Raw genomic sequence first — 12,526 nt, 5'->3', positions numbered from 1 at the left:
TCTTAGAGATTATTGCTAGTTTCTATGCTGGGTGCTCACTGCCCTTGTTTTTTCTGTTTTAGGCAGGAATCCCAAGACAACATGTCAAATTATGAATATGGGGGAATATAATTTTCTTAATCCAATTTTTTTGCTCTATTACAGGATGGGACAAGCACTCGTATGGGTACCACGGAGATGATGGCCACTCCTTTTGCTCTTCAGGGACTGGACAACCTTACGGTCCAACCTTCACCACAGGCGATGTGATTGGTTGTTGCGTTAACCTCATCAACAACACCTGCTTTTACACAAAAAATGGCATCAGCCTAGGTCAGTCAGTATATGTGTTACTGCATGTGGATACCGTAGTTACTGTACCCACAGCTCTGTTGTTTGATTAAATTGTTAATTGGTTGTTTGATTTGTAGTTTGAAATCATACTGTTGGCTTTTATTGTCCAGTAAGTTTTTACCGGCTCAAATAACTCACTATTATTTTCACTTCCATCTCATAGGTGTAGCCTTCACAGACCTCCCTGTGAGTATTGCAACCAATATAATACAGTCTACATATTACTAAATGTGTTGTATTCAACCCCCCCCCCAATACTTTTTCATAGCTGATTCCTAAGTCCTTATAGATCAGGTGTGCCTGGTAGCTCAGAACCATGTGCTACTTGTTTGAATCTAACTCCTCTCATGTCTCATGATCTCGGTTTCCTGTCTCTGCACTGTACTAAAAATCCCTAAACTATCCGCTTCATCAAAAACTTTGATATCTGTCTGCAGCCCAATCTATACCCCACTGTGGGGCTTCAGACCCCTGGCGAGATTGTAGATGCAAATTTTGGCCAGCAGCCGTTTGTCTTCGACATCGAGGACTACATGAATGAATGGCGGGCAAAGATCCACGGCATGATCGCACGCTTCCCCATAGGAGAGAGGCTGGGGGAGTGGCAGGCTGTTCTACAGAAGTAAGACACATACACACTCTTTGGATACATGCATATACACACATGCATGCATATTGTTTTGATGCACACAATGATTAGCTTATTCTGGTGCCCTATAACAGATATATTAATCCAACTGACATTCTTGCATGCATGCATGACACACAGTCAGTCTTTAAACCTATATTTTGGTGTTTTCTCTGCAGTATGGTGTCTAGCTACCTGGTACACCATGGGTACTGTGCCACAGCAACAGCCTTCGCCAGAGCCACTGAGACACTGATACAAGAGGACCAGTCTTCTATAAAGAACAGACAGAGTGAGGAACCCTACCCACATACCATTAAATCATGGGCATTGAATGTAACATTTTGGCAACTGTGGTGCTAAACTAGCACAATTAGCAACTTGCAGTTGCTTCTTATCAGCAAAGAATTACATTATAGATTGTCTGAGTCTCCAGACCAATAAAAGACGGTCAAAATGATTCCATTGTGTTTCCACTGTCCAATAGGAATACAGAAGCTGGTGCTGTCAGGGCGGGTAGGTGAGGCCATAGAGACCACTCAGCAGCTCTATCCCGGCCTCCTAGAACACAATCCCAACCTACTATTCATGTTGAAGTAAGTTACACAATCATAACATAATTTACATTGAAAGAAGTTAGAACTCTGCCTCTTCAGTTGCCAATTAAGTTGTAGTGTAACACAACTACAACCTGTTGCTTTTTGTCCAGGCGCATACTTACACAAATCAGCCACATGATGAGCTTAGGCAACCCCCAAAACCGACTGTTTAATAATAATAATAATAATAATAATAATAATAATAATAATAATAATAATAATAATAAACATAATTTGTATAGCACCTTTCATTACATCAAATGCAGCCTAAAGTGCTTTACATAAAAAAGAGATTAGTGAAGTAACATAGTATTACTTCCAATGTTATCACCACCCATCCTACAAATGTTTGAATTTTAACCATGGCTCGAGTTTTGGGACTTGCTCTACGTTATACCTTTTGACCAGGTCATCAGTGTAATGAAGAAGCCGTTCTCATTTGACTTATCTGTTTACTTAAAGCTAAATAAGTTATAACTTTACCTTCTTTAGGGATATCTTATGAAGGGTTTTCATCAGGGTGTTCTATATAATGCAGACAGCTGTACAGCAACCCTACACATAACAAATTTGTATGAGGCAGCTTGGAGACGAGTTGATCTATAACAATAAAAAAGACCCACTTTTTGTCCTCTACATTATGACAATTAGCTAAAATGTATGAAATGTAGTTCCTAACTGTAGTATGCTGATAGAGATTTTCCCCTCTGCATTCATTGCTGATATATCCCAGTCTATTAAGTTGTCATGGAGGAATGGTTATTCTGTTTTTAAACTCTGTCCATTCGATCCATATTATACTCAATGTGATTTCCAAGTTCATAGAATTTTAAGACTTCAAGCAAATTTAGGTCAACTAGAGGTTCGGGCCGCTACGTGGCCCCCACACCTACGTCGCACTGCCAATCCGACTGAAATGCCCATATGGAGATCTCTGTATCTGTCAGTCCTTTCCTTGTCCCTTTTATGCCCATATATGGAGATCTCATGTATGGGCATGCCCCCTTTTGTGCCCACATATGGAGCTGACTGATTTGTTTGCGCTGATGCCATGACGACACATTGAGGTTAGACAACACACATACAGTATGTTATGGCTGAGTCATGGTGACGTGAGTGTGTGACGACATAGTGACATGAGGTACGCCCGCCAGGCAATTTTAATATAGGACAGGATGATTCAAGAGGCCAGATCTAGATTTCTCGTTTTCGTTTCTCTTCTCCATGCCTTCTGTGGTTCACTGGTTCCAGACAGCATAGTTCCCTTTTTCTGTTCAACAAATTACTTATAAATATGCAGCACTGCAGCTGGAAATACAAAGTGCTAACTGTAGCTTCAGTAGCAGTGTGCCAACTGTATCATGTCCTGTCTGCCAGGTGTCGTCAGTTTGTGGAGATGGTGAATGGCACAGACAGTGAAGTTCGCTGTTTTAGCGTTCGCTCCCCCAAGTCCCAGGACAGCTACCCCGGCTCGCCCAGCCTCAGCCCCCACCACGGCACCACCAACGCACACCTGCACACCGGAGGAGCAGACAGCCCTACATGCAGTAATGGTGTGACTCCCCCCAACAAATCAAAGAACCACGGTGGAGGCAGCAACAGCAAGTACCCCGGGGTCTCCTCCTCAGCCTCTTCTTCTTCCTCTTCCTCTCCTTCCTCCGTTAACTACTCCGAATCCAACTCCTCTGACTCCACCAAGAGCCAGCCACACAGCGCCAACAGCAACCAGGAAACAAGGTAGGAAAGGCTGTCCCCTCGTGCCATGCTCGCCTGTTTCAGCCAGAAGAGGAAACATTTGCTTCGCTTGCCATTTGTAAATGTGTACATTTGGAGTGTCATGACATCATGACATCATATCTATACAAATAAGGTTGCAGTGCACATCACGAGAATCGCATACATTATAAACTGTTCATGTTTACAGTGATAGTGAGATGGAGATTGAAGCAGAGCATTATACCAATGGGGTGGTTGATGGCTCCTCAGCACGGATCATGAACGGCACATACAAACACCAAGAGATCCTTCAACCAGATGACAACAGCCTGGGCAACGGTGTAACAGGTACGGTACACACAAACTGTTGATGGATACTGTGAATATTTTAATTTTATTCTTTTACCAGCTTGTGGAGCAAGCTGGTCTATATTCCGTGGCTGGTAGTGATTTTTTTCGACACTTTCTCCTCATTGACTGTCCTTAAAGCCAATGGGGAGTCCAAAATGCCTTCCCATACTCACAGAATTCAACACTCGCTAATTTACCGTCGTCAACTTACAGTAGACACAGACACACGCTACTCTTCACCCTCCGGCAAGCATTTAAGTGAACACGTTCAATATGTTTTTTCACGCAAACTAAAGCAAGGTAAAAGAACTAAAGAATAGCGGACAAAAGGGTGACATTCATGCACTCTTACAGGCACAAACAATCCAACGACCAGCTGTAAACCTAAACAAAATTAACTTACAACTGCGTTGAATTACATATTCAATTCCTTTGAACACTGTTTCAGAGACGTAGCTAATTTCATTCTTAATGTATCTAACTATATCTTATGTAATATAATATATATATATATATATATATATATATATATATATATATATATATATATATATATATATATATATATATATAATGTTTAGTAAGATGCAAGATTGACAGTACTTTTCTAGGGTTTTAGCTTGGCACAACTGGTATAATATGACTTTGTTTTTTCTGAATGATAACGTGAGCTGGTTTTGTTAATAAATTAACATTCCGGTGGCTCACACACCGTGCTACTACAGTAGCTAATTTGCTCATTTCATTATAATCCTTTCTTTTTGTAGCAATTTGAAAGCTTTATGTTCACTGCAAGGTTTAAGGGCAGTTTCGGCTCCTGCCAAATCTCCTTCCTTCTTCCTGGGGTCAAACAGTACAATTGAAAATTACAGTGCTTCGAAAAATAATAATTAAAGAACAAATGTAAAGCCAAGCCCTAACTTGGGGTTTTGACCACTTGTTTCACATAGCAATACCACCAGTAACCACTAGATGGCAACATAAGACTTGGTCTACATACTGTATAGTATTTCTGAACTACTACATCAAGGAGCACATTGTAAATGTCTTGAATAAATGAATAAAACGTGGCTCTACATTTACAATCCACTTTACAATTCTCATCTATCAGTTTGCCCTCACAAATACCTTTGAATGTGAAGAGAGAGAGACTTGCTTACTTTACCATTAATTAAATTCTAGGATTGTGTACAGAATAAATGATCTGTTTTTGAACATCATAAAATCTGTGTATGTGTGTATTTCCCCCAGATGAGGGCTGTAGCAGTAGTAGAAAGCTTTGTGGAGGGAACGAGGCAGCCACAGAGAGGATGATTCAGTTTGGAAGAGAGTTGCAGGTGCTCAACGAGACACTGTGCCGCGAGTTTGGCAAGAATGCCGCGCACAAGAAGATGTTGCAGGTACTCACTCACTCACTCACTCACCCACTCACTCACTCAATGTTTGCACTTGATATTTTTGTGATGCCAACTTTTTGTACATTTTGTATTTTATATTCATTTATTTATTGTGAGTTGTTGTGCCGGCACAATCCCCAGACCAGCAGCAACAGGGACAGGCACTGTGTTTAGTGCAGTGCATTTCTCAAGTGTAATTGGAAGAACAACTAAATTGGGGAGAGAACTAAAAGAAGAAAAAACTCTGTGGGAGCTGGAATTGGTGGTGGTGCAGTCCTATATCCTAAAGAGAGAACATGTACATGAATTATAGCTCCTCAACAAAAATGAAATAAGAGGCCTTATGTCAGCTGAGATATAATGCTCTGCAATTGAGGGTCTTTCTGTCTGTAGTGTTCTCTTTGTTGAAGCAAAGGAAAATGGCACAGTCTCAGCACTTTGATTAACACAATGGGCCTCATTTATCAAACTTGCGCAGACCTTAAAATGGGCGTACAGCTGCACGCTCATCTCAACACAATTGTCAGTATTTATTAATCTGTCGTCAATTTGACGTGAGTGTAGCCAACAATCAAATCTCATGTCAGATCTCAGCTCATGTGCGCAAATGTTTTTCATCGTTCGACATGCGTTGCAATCTGACAGGCATTTAAGCATATGCAGCAGCCACATAATTCACTTACATTTGTATGTAACCTAACATCTAATATCTAACAGAACCCTACATATCCCTAACATAAATAGGTAGTTGCAATTATGGGGATAACAGATAACATAAATTACATTTTAAATGAAGGAATTAAAAAGAATCTATTATACATTAGGCTCGATGTTGAATCAGTCAAAACTGACAGGAACTAAATAATACTACATGACTAGAACATTGCTTCCCCACCTCTGCCGATCCACAGCAATCGACCTTACCTCTCTCTTTCGTTCTCCACGTCTCCATCTCTCTTATTTCTTTCCCTCTCTGTCCGTTTCTGTCTGTCTCCAGGATGCGTTCAGCCTGCTAGCATACTCGGACCCCTGGAACTGCCCCGTAGGCCAGCAGTTAGACCCTACACAGAGAGAAACACTCTGCGGAGCACTCAACAGCGCCATTCTGGGTAAGGGACACACATGGGATGACTGCAGAGAGTTATTGAAGCCAGGTGGTCAAATGTGGTATTGCAAGACTTATAATTCTACTGCCAATCCCGGAAGAAGAGTGTACTTCCGGGTGCCGTCCGTTCTCTAGATATAATTATAACTCTATGATAGGTAGAGTATGTCTTGTCTGTACACAATTTGGTCCCAAACATCATATCTCGAAAACTACTGGCTGGATTGCCATGGATTTTTCTCTGCACCTTTGTGAACCCCATAGGATAGCCTGTACTGGTGGTCACATGATCTTTATTCTAACGCCACCATTAAGCCAAATTTCTGCTTGTGCCCATTTTACTCCCAAATAAGATATCTCAAAAACTACTGGATGGATATCCATGGACTGCCCCTACTGATTCCGGAGATCCAATGGCCTTTCCTGTAGTGCCACCTCTAGGCCAAGATTTCCAATTGCACACACTATATCTCAAAATCGAATGGGTAGATTGCCATGAAACTGAATGTACTTGGCAAGGATACACGATAACCCATTTAGACCTGAGGCCAATTGTTAAAACACCTTCTAAATCCTAGCAGTTTCCGGAAAAACGTTTTATATAACCTTTTTAATAAAAAAAAAGAAAAAGAAAAATGTGTTGCTATATAGCAACATCTAAAATGACACAGATGCTGTCCCTGATTGAAAGGTATAAAGACATATAAGTTACAGCAGGTCTAAAAGCTTTGTGCTGTGATAGGTATTGAGCTAATAGATTTGACATTTTCGGCGTGCGACACAACACGCAAACAAGTATAAATCAGGCATTAGACCAAACTTTCCGCTTGCACACAATATATCTCCTAGTCTAGTGGGCAGATTGCCATGAAATGTGCCGAGTGCATTCATGCTCCCTGGAAGATGAACCCCAACTATTTTACCTCATGTCCTATCCTCTAGTGCCCACTAGAGGATTGTTATAATCCACTCTAATGTTGCATCCAAACAAACACAACTATTGCTGACTTTATGTGCTACCTCTGTTGCTAACATTTAAACAACTTTTGCAGAGTCCCAGAACCTGCCTAAGCAGCCTCCACTGATGTTGGCCCTGGGCCAGGCCACAGAGTGTGTTCAACTTATGGCCCGTGTCCGCTCTGGATCCTGCTCCTTTGCCAGAGTAGACAACTTTTTGCACTAGCCCAAGTCCAGGTGAGTTTAATGTGGAGAGAGACACACACACACACACACACACACACACACACACACACACACACACACACACACACACACACACACACACACACACACACACACACACACACACACACACACACACACACACACACTTTCTGTTAGTGCACATACAATATACACAGGTTAATATTCATAAACTACAGTACATATATTCACACAAGGTTCCTTACCTGTCATACTGCTACCCCCCCCCCCCTTCTTTCCTCACAGGTTATTGTTAAGCAGCGCTGAAAAGGCGTGTCCAGCAGGTAGTTGTCTTGGCGACAGAGGAGAGAGCATGCGTGTGATTGGTGTGTGTGGCTGTCCGTCAGACTGAGCCAGCGGGACAGAGGAGCAGAGGAGAGAAGAGAAGAACGTTTCCTTTTAATTTTAGTATTATCAAATACAGAAATGTGTGACACTATTTAAAGATAATTAATTATTATTACGTTTATCTAGTCTTTTTATTTAGAGATTGTTGTGCTCATCTTGGACAACAGAAATTCTAATTCCCTTTTTTTTCTCTTTTGTTTTTATGGGTGGATTTTGATTCCCTACGACTCAGTATTTTATTCGACTGTTGTTGTTTACCATATCATCACAAACCACAACACTCATAGCTGGTTCCCACAATGACACACTCTAGATCCTCCAATTGTAAGCTTCACCGTAGTAGACCTTACTTAGGTCATTGAAGTGATGTCAAACCTTGTCACTGAGGAAATGTAGCAGATAGACAGACCCTGAGTCCCAGTTCTGAACATTTACTACCCCAAAGGAAGCACTTAGAAGTGCACTATTTAGCTAAATGAAGCATTGGCTAAAGAGATTCATTTGTTTTACAGCCTTCACAGAAGTCCTACATTTGTCTACATGTTTCTCCACACCTAAGAGGATTTGTCGTTTGTTGTTGACACAAGGAATCAATCAGTTGTTTTAAGAAACATGCTTTTTGTGATACTATATACCTGTATGGTATTATTTTTGCAACATCTGAGAAACAATGTACTACAAAAGCCGTTCCAGAACTATTGCATGGTAGATGCAATAATGGGGAGCTTGTCATCGAGGCTGCTGCATGTTAGACAACAACGAACTCCAACAAGTGTCATACTAGAAAAACCCTTTCAAATTCTCTCCAATTTTGCCTGGTGCCTGTAGAACACCTGGACTGGTTTTGGCTATACTTCAAATACACAAAGTACAGTGAGACAATTAATACATAGCCCTGTGTGAATGTGGACAAGTTACCATTGGTTGTATAAACCTCTTCTCTGATTGTATGTACATGAAGCAGATACCCACCTGTTTGGATGCAGGAATTTAAACACCTGTTGTACCTCCAACCCTGCGTTTAACTCCTGGGGGAAATATATTGGTTTATACTTAACACCATTATTATCATCATCATTATTATTATTATTAACACCTTTTGGTCATTTATGACAACATTGCTTTTTATTCATCTGTAGGCCTTGATGTTAACATAGAGTAAAGAACTAAAGCTTAATTTGCCATACTTGGCTGCGCACCGGTGTCACATGTCAAAATTAGCCGATCTACAGTCTCGTGGATTTGCTCTTTTCGTGGATACGACACTGGCGTGCGACCAAGTATAAATCAGGCTTTAGACCAGTGGTTCTCAACCTGTGGGCTGTGAGGATATTGCGAGTGGGCCCCCAAATAATAATTGGAAAAACACTATGATTTTCATCATAAAACATTCATGCACAGTCGATTGACTGACCATAAAATAAACATGCTCGAAAATGCAAGCGGCCCACCCATCTGACCACAATGGCAGCCGTGTTAAGTGGTCAGATGGGTGGGCCGCAAACACTTTCGAGATTTCCAAGTGGGGCCCTGATCGAGAGAACTTTGAGAACCACTGCTTTAGACAGTCTAATGGCTGACACCATGTGGTGTTTGTGTATGGTATAGCGAGCCATTCTTGAGGCTTTCATCAGAGCAGTCTTATTGCCAGAGATGCATCCCCCTGAGTTAGACCTGTTTATTTGCATAGTTAGTATCACTATTATAATGTTGAATAAAGAAATGAAGCCATTTGCCAACATGAAGATTTTAAGTTGCCCTTTGTGTTGAAATCATTCTTTTACTGCATGTAGGCTTCAGGGAACCTTTTCAAAATGAGTTGTCTCACCCAGTTTGTCTCACCCAGTTTGTCTCAGCAAAGTTTGAGCAACTCTGCCAAATTACAACTACTATAATGTTGTAAAAATCAGTTAAGCCTGTCCTGTCATGGCTCTTTAATTTGAAAAAAAAAAGATAATTTGGTTGATTAGAAGTGTGATGTTCCTTTGTCAAACAAGTAACCGTGTTTGTCTCTTAGTTGTCCTTCCACAAATCCTTCCATTTGTTTCATAACGGAAATGTTGCACTAACTGGGTTTTATGTCCAAATAATGCAGTCAGAAACCATTTTCAGATGTGTATGTACATTATCGCTAATGCACAATCTTTCTCATATACACACAGGCACAAGGAACAACTATCAGGGTGGTAGGCTGTTTCAATTGGGAGTGTTTGTACTTAGGTCCTATTAACACTCTTCTGACCAGGCCCTCAAAACTGTGCTCATACTATTCATTTTGACTGTATTGTTCTGGCCACGTTCATATACTTTTTTTTTTACCGTCTCTTCCCCAGAGAATCAGTTGTCCTCTCACACAAACAAGTTGGAGACTCAAAAAGTGGGCGAGAACAAGGAACCAATGGTAGTATCTAATAGCTACGAGTATTCTAAATTGTAGTTCCATTTGGGTTGATTGAATTACTTTTTGTTTAAAAAATGTAGCCTCTCAAGATTCAATAAGGGAATATTTATTCTGACCTTGTTATTTGAAAAAGTAGATTTGCACTTGTTATTAAAGCTTTTATGGCCAAGCCAGCAAACCACAGTAAACTTTTTATTTGGTCAGTTTGACAATGCTGAAAACACATATATTTTAGTTCTAAAATATCTGTAATCCCTTCTCTGGACTCAGGGAATGACTTCACTCAAAGAACCTAGTGTTCACCTTAGGTGGCTCTGTGTTGAATGTAGCTTTGGTAGAATGTCATTATTCTTTCAAATAAAAACCCTCTTTCACTCACCTAAATGACAATCATACATAGTTTATACATAATTTGATAGGCTACCATTGTTGGTGGCAAATTGAGATCATAATATGCTCTTTCCCTTCTTGTGGTTTAACAAATTATCAGTTTTGTTCCTGGTGTCTACAATTGAATCATAATTAATTTATTTTTTCTAATACTTTGTTTCACCCCTAATAGAATTATTCTAATATTTTCCTTGGATCCAGGATGTTTGTCAGTCTTAACCACTTAAACCCTCTAGTCTTAGTGAAACGCTCCTGAGTTGCAGCTGTACTTGGATCGCCTTTTCCCGTCTACACACCAAATCTATTTGCAAAAAATAGCCGATCTACAAGCTCGCAACACGTCGCAACGTATATTGTGAGCTTGTAGATTGAATATTTTGGGGCAAATGTTCCCCCCAGAATAGGGATGCTGGGGTTCAAGTGGTTAAGGTGCGTTGCTCCAAAAAGATGTGGTCTGTCAGATGGGTAATTACTAAATGCTGTCAGATATAAATGCAGCACATGCCATTTAAAGCGCTGGATCTTTGCAACCATGTATCTCTCCTCACGTTTGTCACAGCTGTCACTCTGATTGCGATGATGCAGTCAGTGAATGGCATTTGGACTGAGTATCGCAGCCCACCCCAAATTGTATATTTCCATTCATAAGAGAATTTCATCCCATGGTAGAGATTTACAGACTTATATTATGCTAGGGGTAATGTGTATGCAGGGAGGGATCTAGTACAGGGTATGTTGTCAAGCTTTTTCCTGGGACAATTTTTATAAACGCACCTTCTGCTACTATAGGAATTATTCTCCTGGCTACAGACACACGCACACATATACAAACATGCACACACACCTGCTAATACACCTATAAAGGACATACGTCTCTCTCACACGCACACACACGCACGCACGCACGCACGCACGCACACACACACACACACACACACACACACACACACACACACACACACACACACACACACACACACACACACACACACACACACACACACACACACACACACACACACACACACACACACACACACACCTGTAAGAACATGTTTTGCATACCTGTAGGGAACAAGTCTCCCAGCTCTTGTGTTTGAACTGGGTCTGTGTTGCAGCACTGTTAACATGTACCCTTGGTTTATCCCGTTGTAGACATACCCATTGATCCTCTGGCGGAATACTTTGCTCCAAGCCAGATAAGTTAGATCAGTTATTATTCCAAGGAAAGGAGGCATGTGGACAGTGTTGGAACAGGACCCGAGGCCTCTTAACAGCAAATGAATTTCATTTGGAGAGGCCAGATGGAATTAGGCATTACAAAAAACAAGCTGTGCACAATTGACTCCTATTATGATTTTACTTTCGTATTTTGAGTTTTAGCAAAAAGAATTGTGAAATGAGTTACTCTCTACTTAGCATGAAACTTTTAAAATGTTTAAAATGATATAAAAAAGGATAAAACAATAATAAAAAAAACATACCTATGTACTGGAAACATGATTAAAAAAGAAATATTGTATTCTGTTTAATTTTGACAGAATTATTTTTATTAAAATACACATCCATACGCATATTATTGATCTCATGTCATTATTTTTGTGTTAATTTTTTGTTGGTTTAGTGTTGAAATAGAGCTTACAGAGATCATAGCTTTCTCTGGCCATTCATGTTTTTTACTGCTTTATACACTGCAGTTTCTCTTGATTCCTGCAACAGTATTTCTGATAAGATCTCAGGAGAAGAGAGGAATACGTTTTTATTGTCTTATTATCCACAGTAAGTTCCGGCACACAACATATGATTATTTACAAGCTGTATTACATTGCTTCTTATGAGGTAGATCCGGCCTGTCAGCCATAATCTGCACCCATGTGGCACGCACCCATATAAAGTTACCCCCACTGGCCAATCATCACAATTATCCACCTTGACCTCTACAGTATATTAATGGTCACCTTGGCATTTAGCAGAAGCAGTCTGCGCACAAAATGACTTCCAAAAACCTCTTAATGAAAAGCATTATTAAAACTCATCTTAAACAAAAACGGCGGA

At 40.4% G+C, this 12,526-nt stretch overlaps 1 protein-coding gene across 1 annotated transcript in view; it reads left to right on the top strand.

Annotated features, from left to right (window-relative positions):
- Window positions 1–12,047, top strand: part of ranbp10 (RAN binding protein 10) — a 34,609-nt gene extending 22,562 nt beyond the window's left edge. The window contains exons 4-14 of the mRNA XM_080437779.1: window positions 145–312; window positions 497–519; window positions 771–955; window positions 1,141–1,253; window positions 1,449–1,557; window positions 2,938–3,297; window positions 3,485–3,624; window positions 4,879–5,027; window positions 6,022–6,133; window positions 7,182–7,323; window positions 7,579–12,047. Of these exons, the coding sequence (XP_080293905.1) occupies window positions 145–312; window positions 497–519; window positions 771–955; window positions 1,141–1,253; window positions 1,449–1,557; window positions 2,938–3,297; window positions 3,485–3,624; window positions 4,879–5,027; window positions 6,022–6,133; window positions 7,182–7,312 (1,490 nt within the window). The 3' untranslated portion in view covers window positions 7,313–7,323; window positions 7,579–12,047. The remainder of the gene's footprint in view (window positions 1–144; window positions 313–496; window positions 520–770; window positions 956–1,140; window positions 1,254–1,448; window positions 1,558–2,937; window positions 3,298–3,484; window positions 3,625–4,878; window positions 5,028–6,021; window positions 6,134–7,181; window positions 7,324–7,578) is intronic.
- Window positions 12,048–12,526: the final 479 nt, after the last annotated feature.

This window comes from Gymnoscopelus braueri (assembly GCF_963280865.1).
Source record: "Gymnoscopelus braueri genome assembly, chromosome: 9".
NCBI lineage: Eukaryota > Metazoa > Chordata > Actinopteri > Myctophiformes > Myctophidae > Gymnoscopelus > Gymnoscopelus braueri.
Note: the sequence above shows the minus strand (reverse complement) of the source record. Positions and strands in the feature narration are given on the sequence as shown.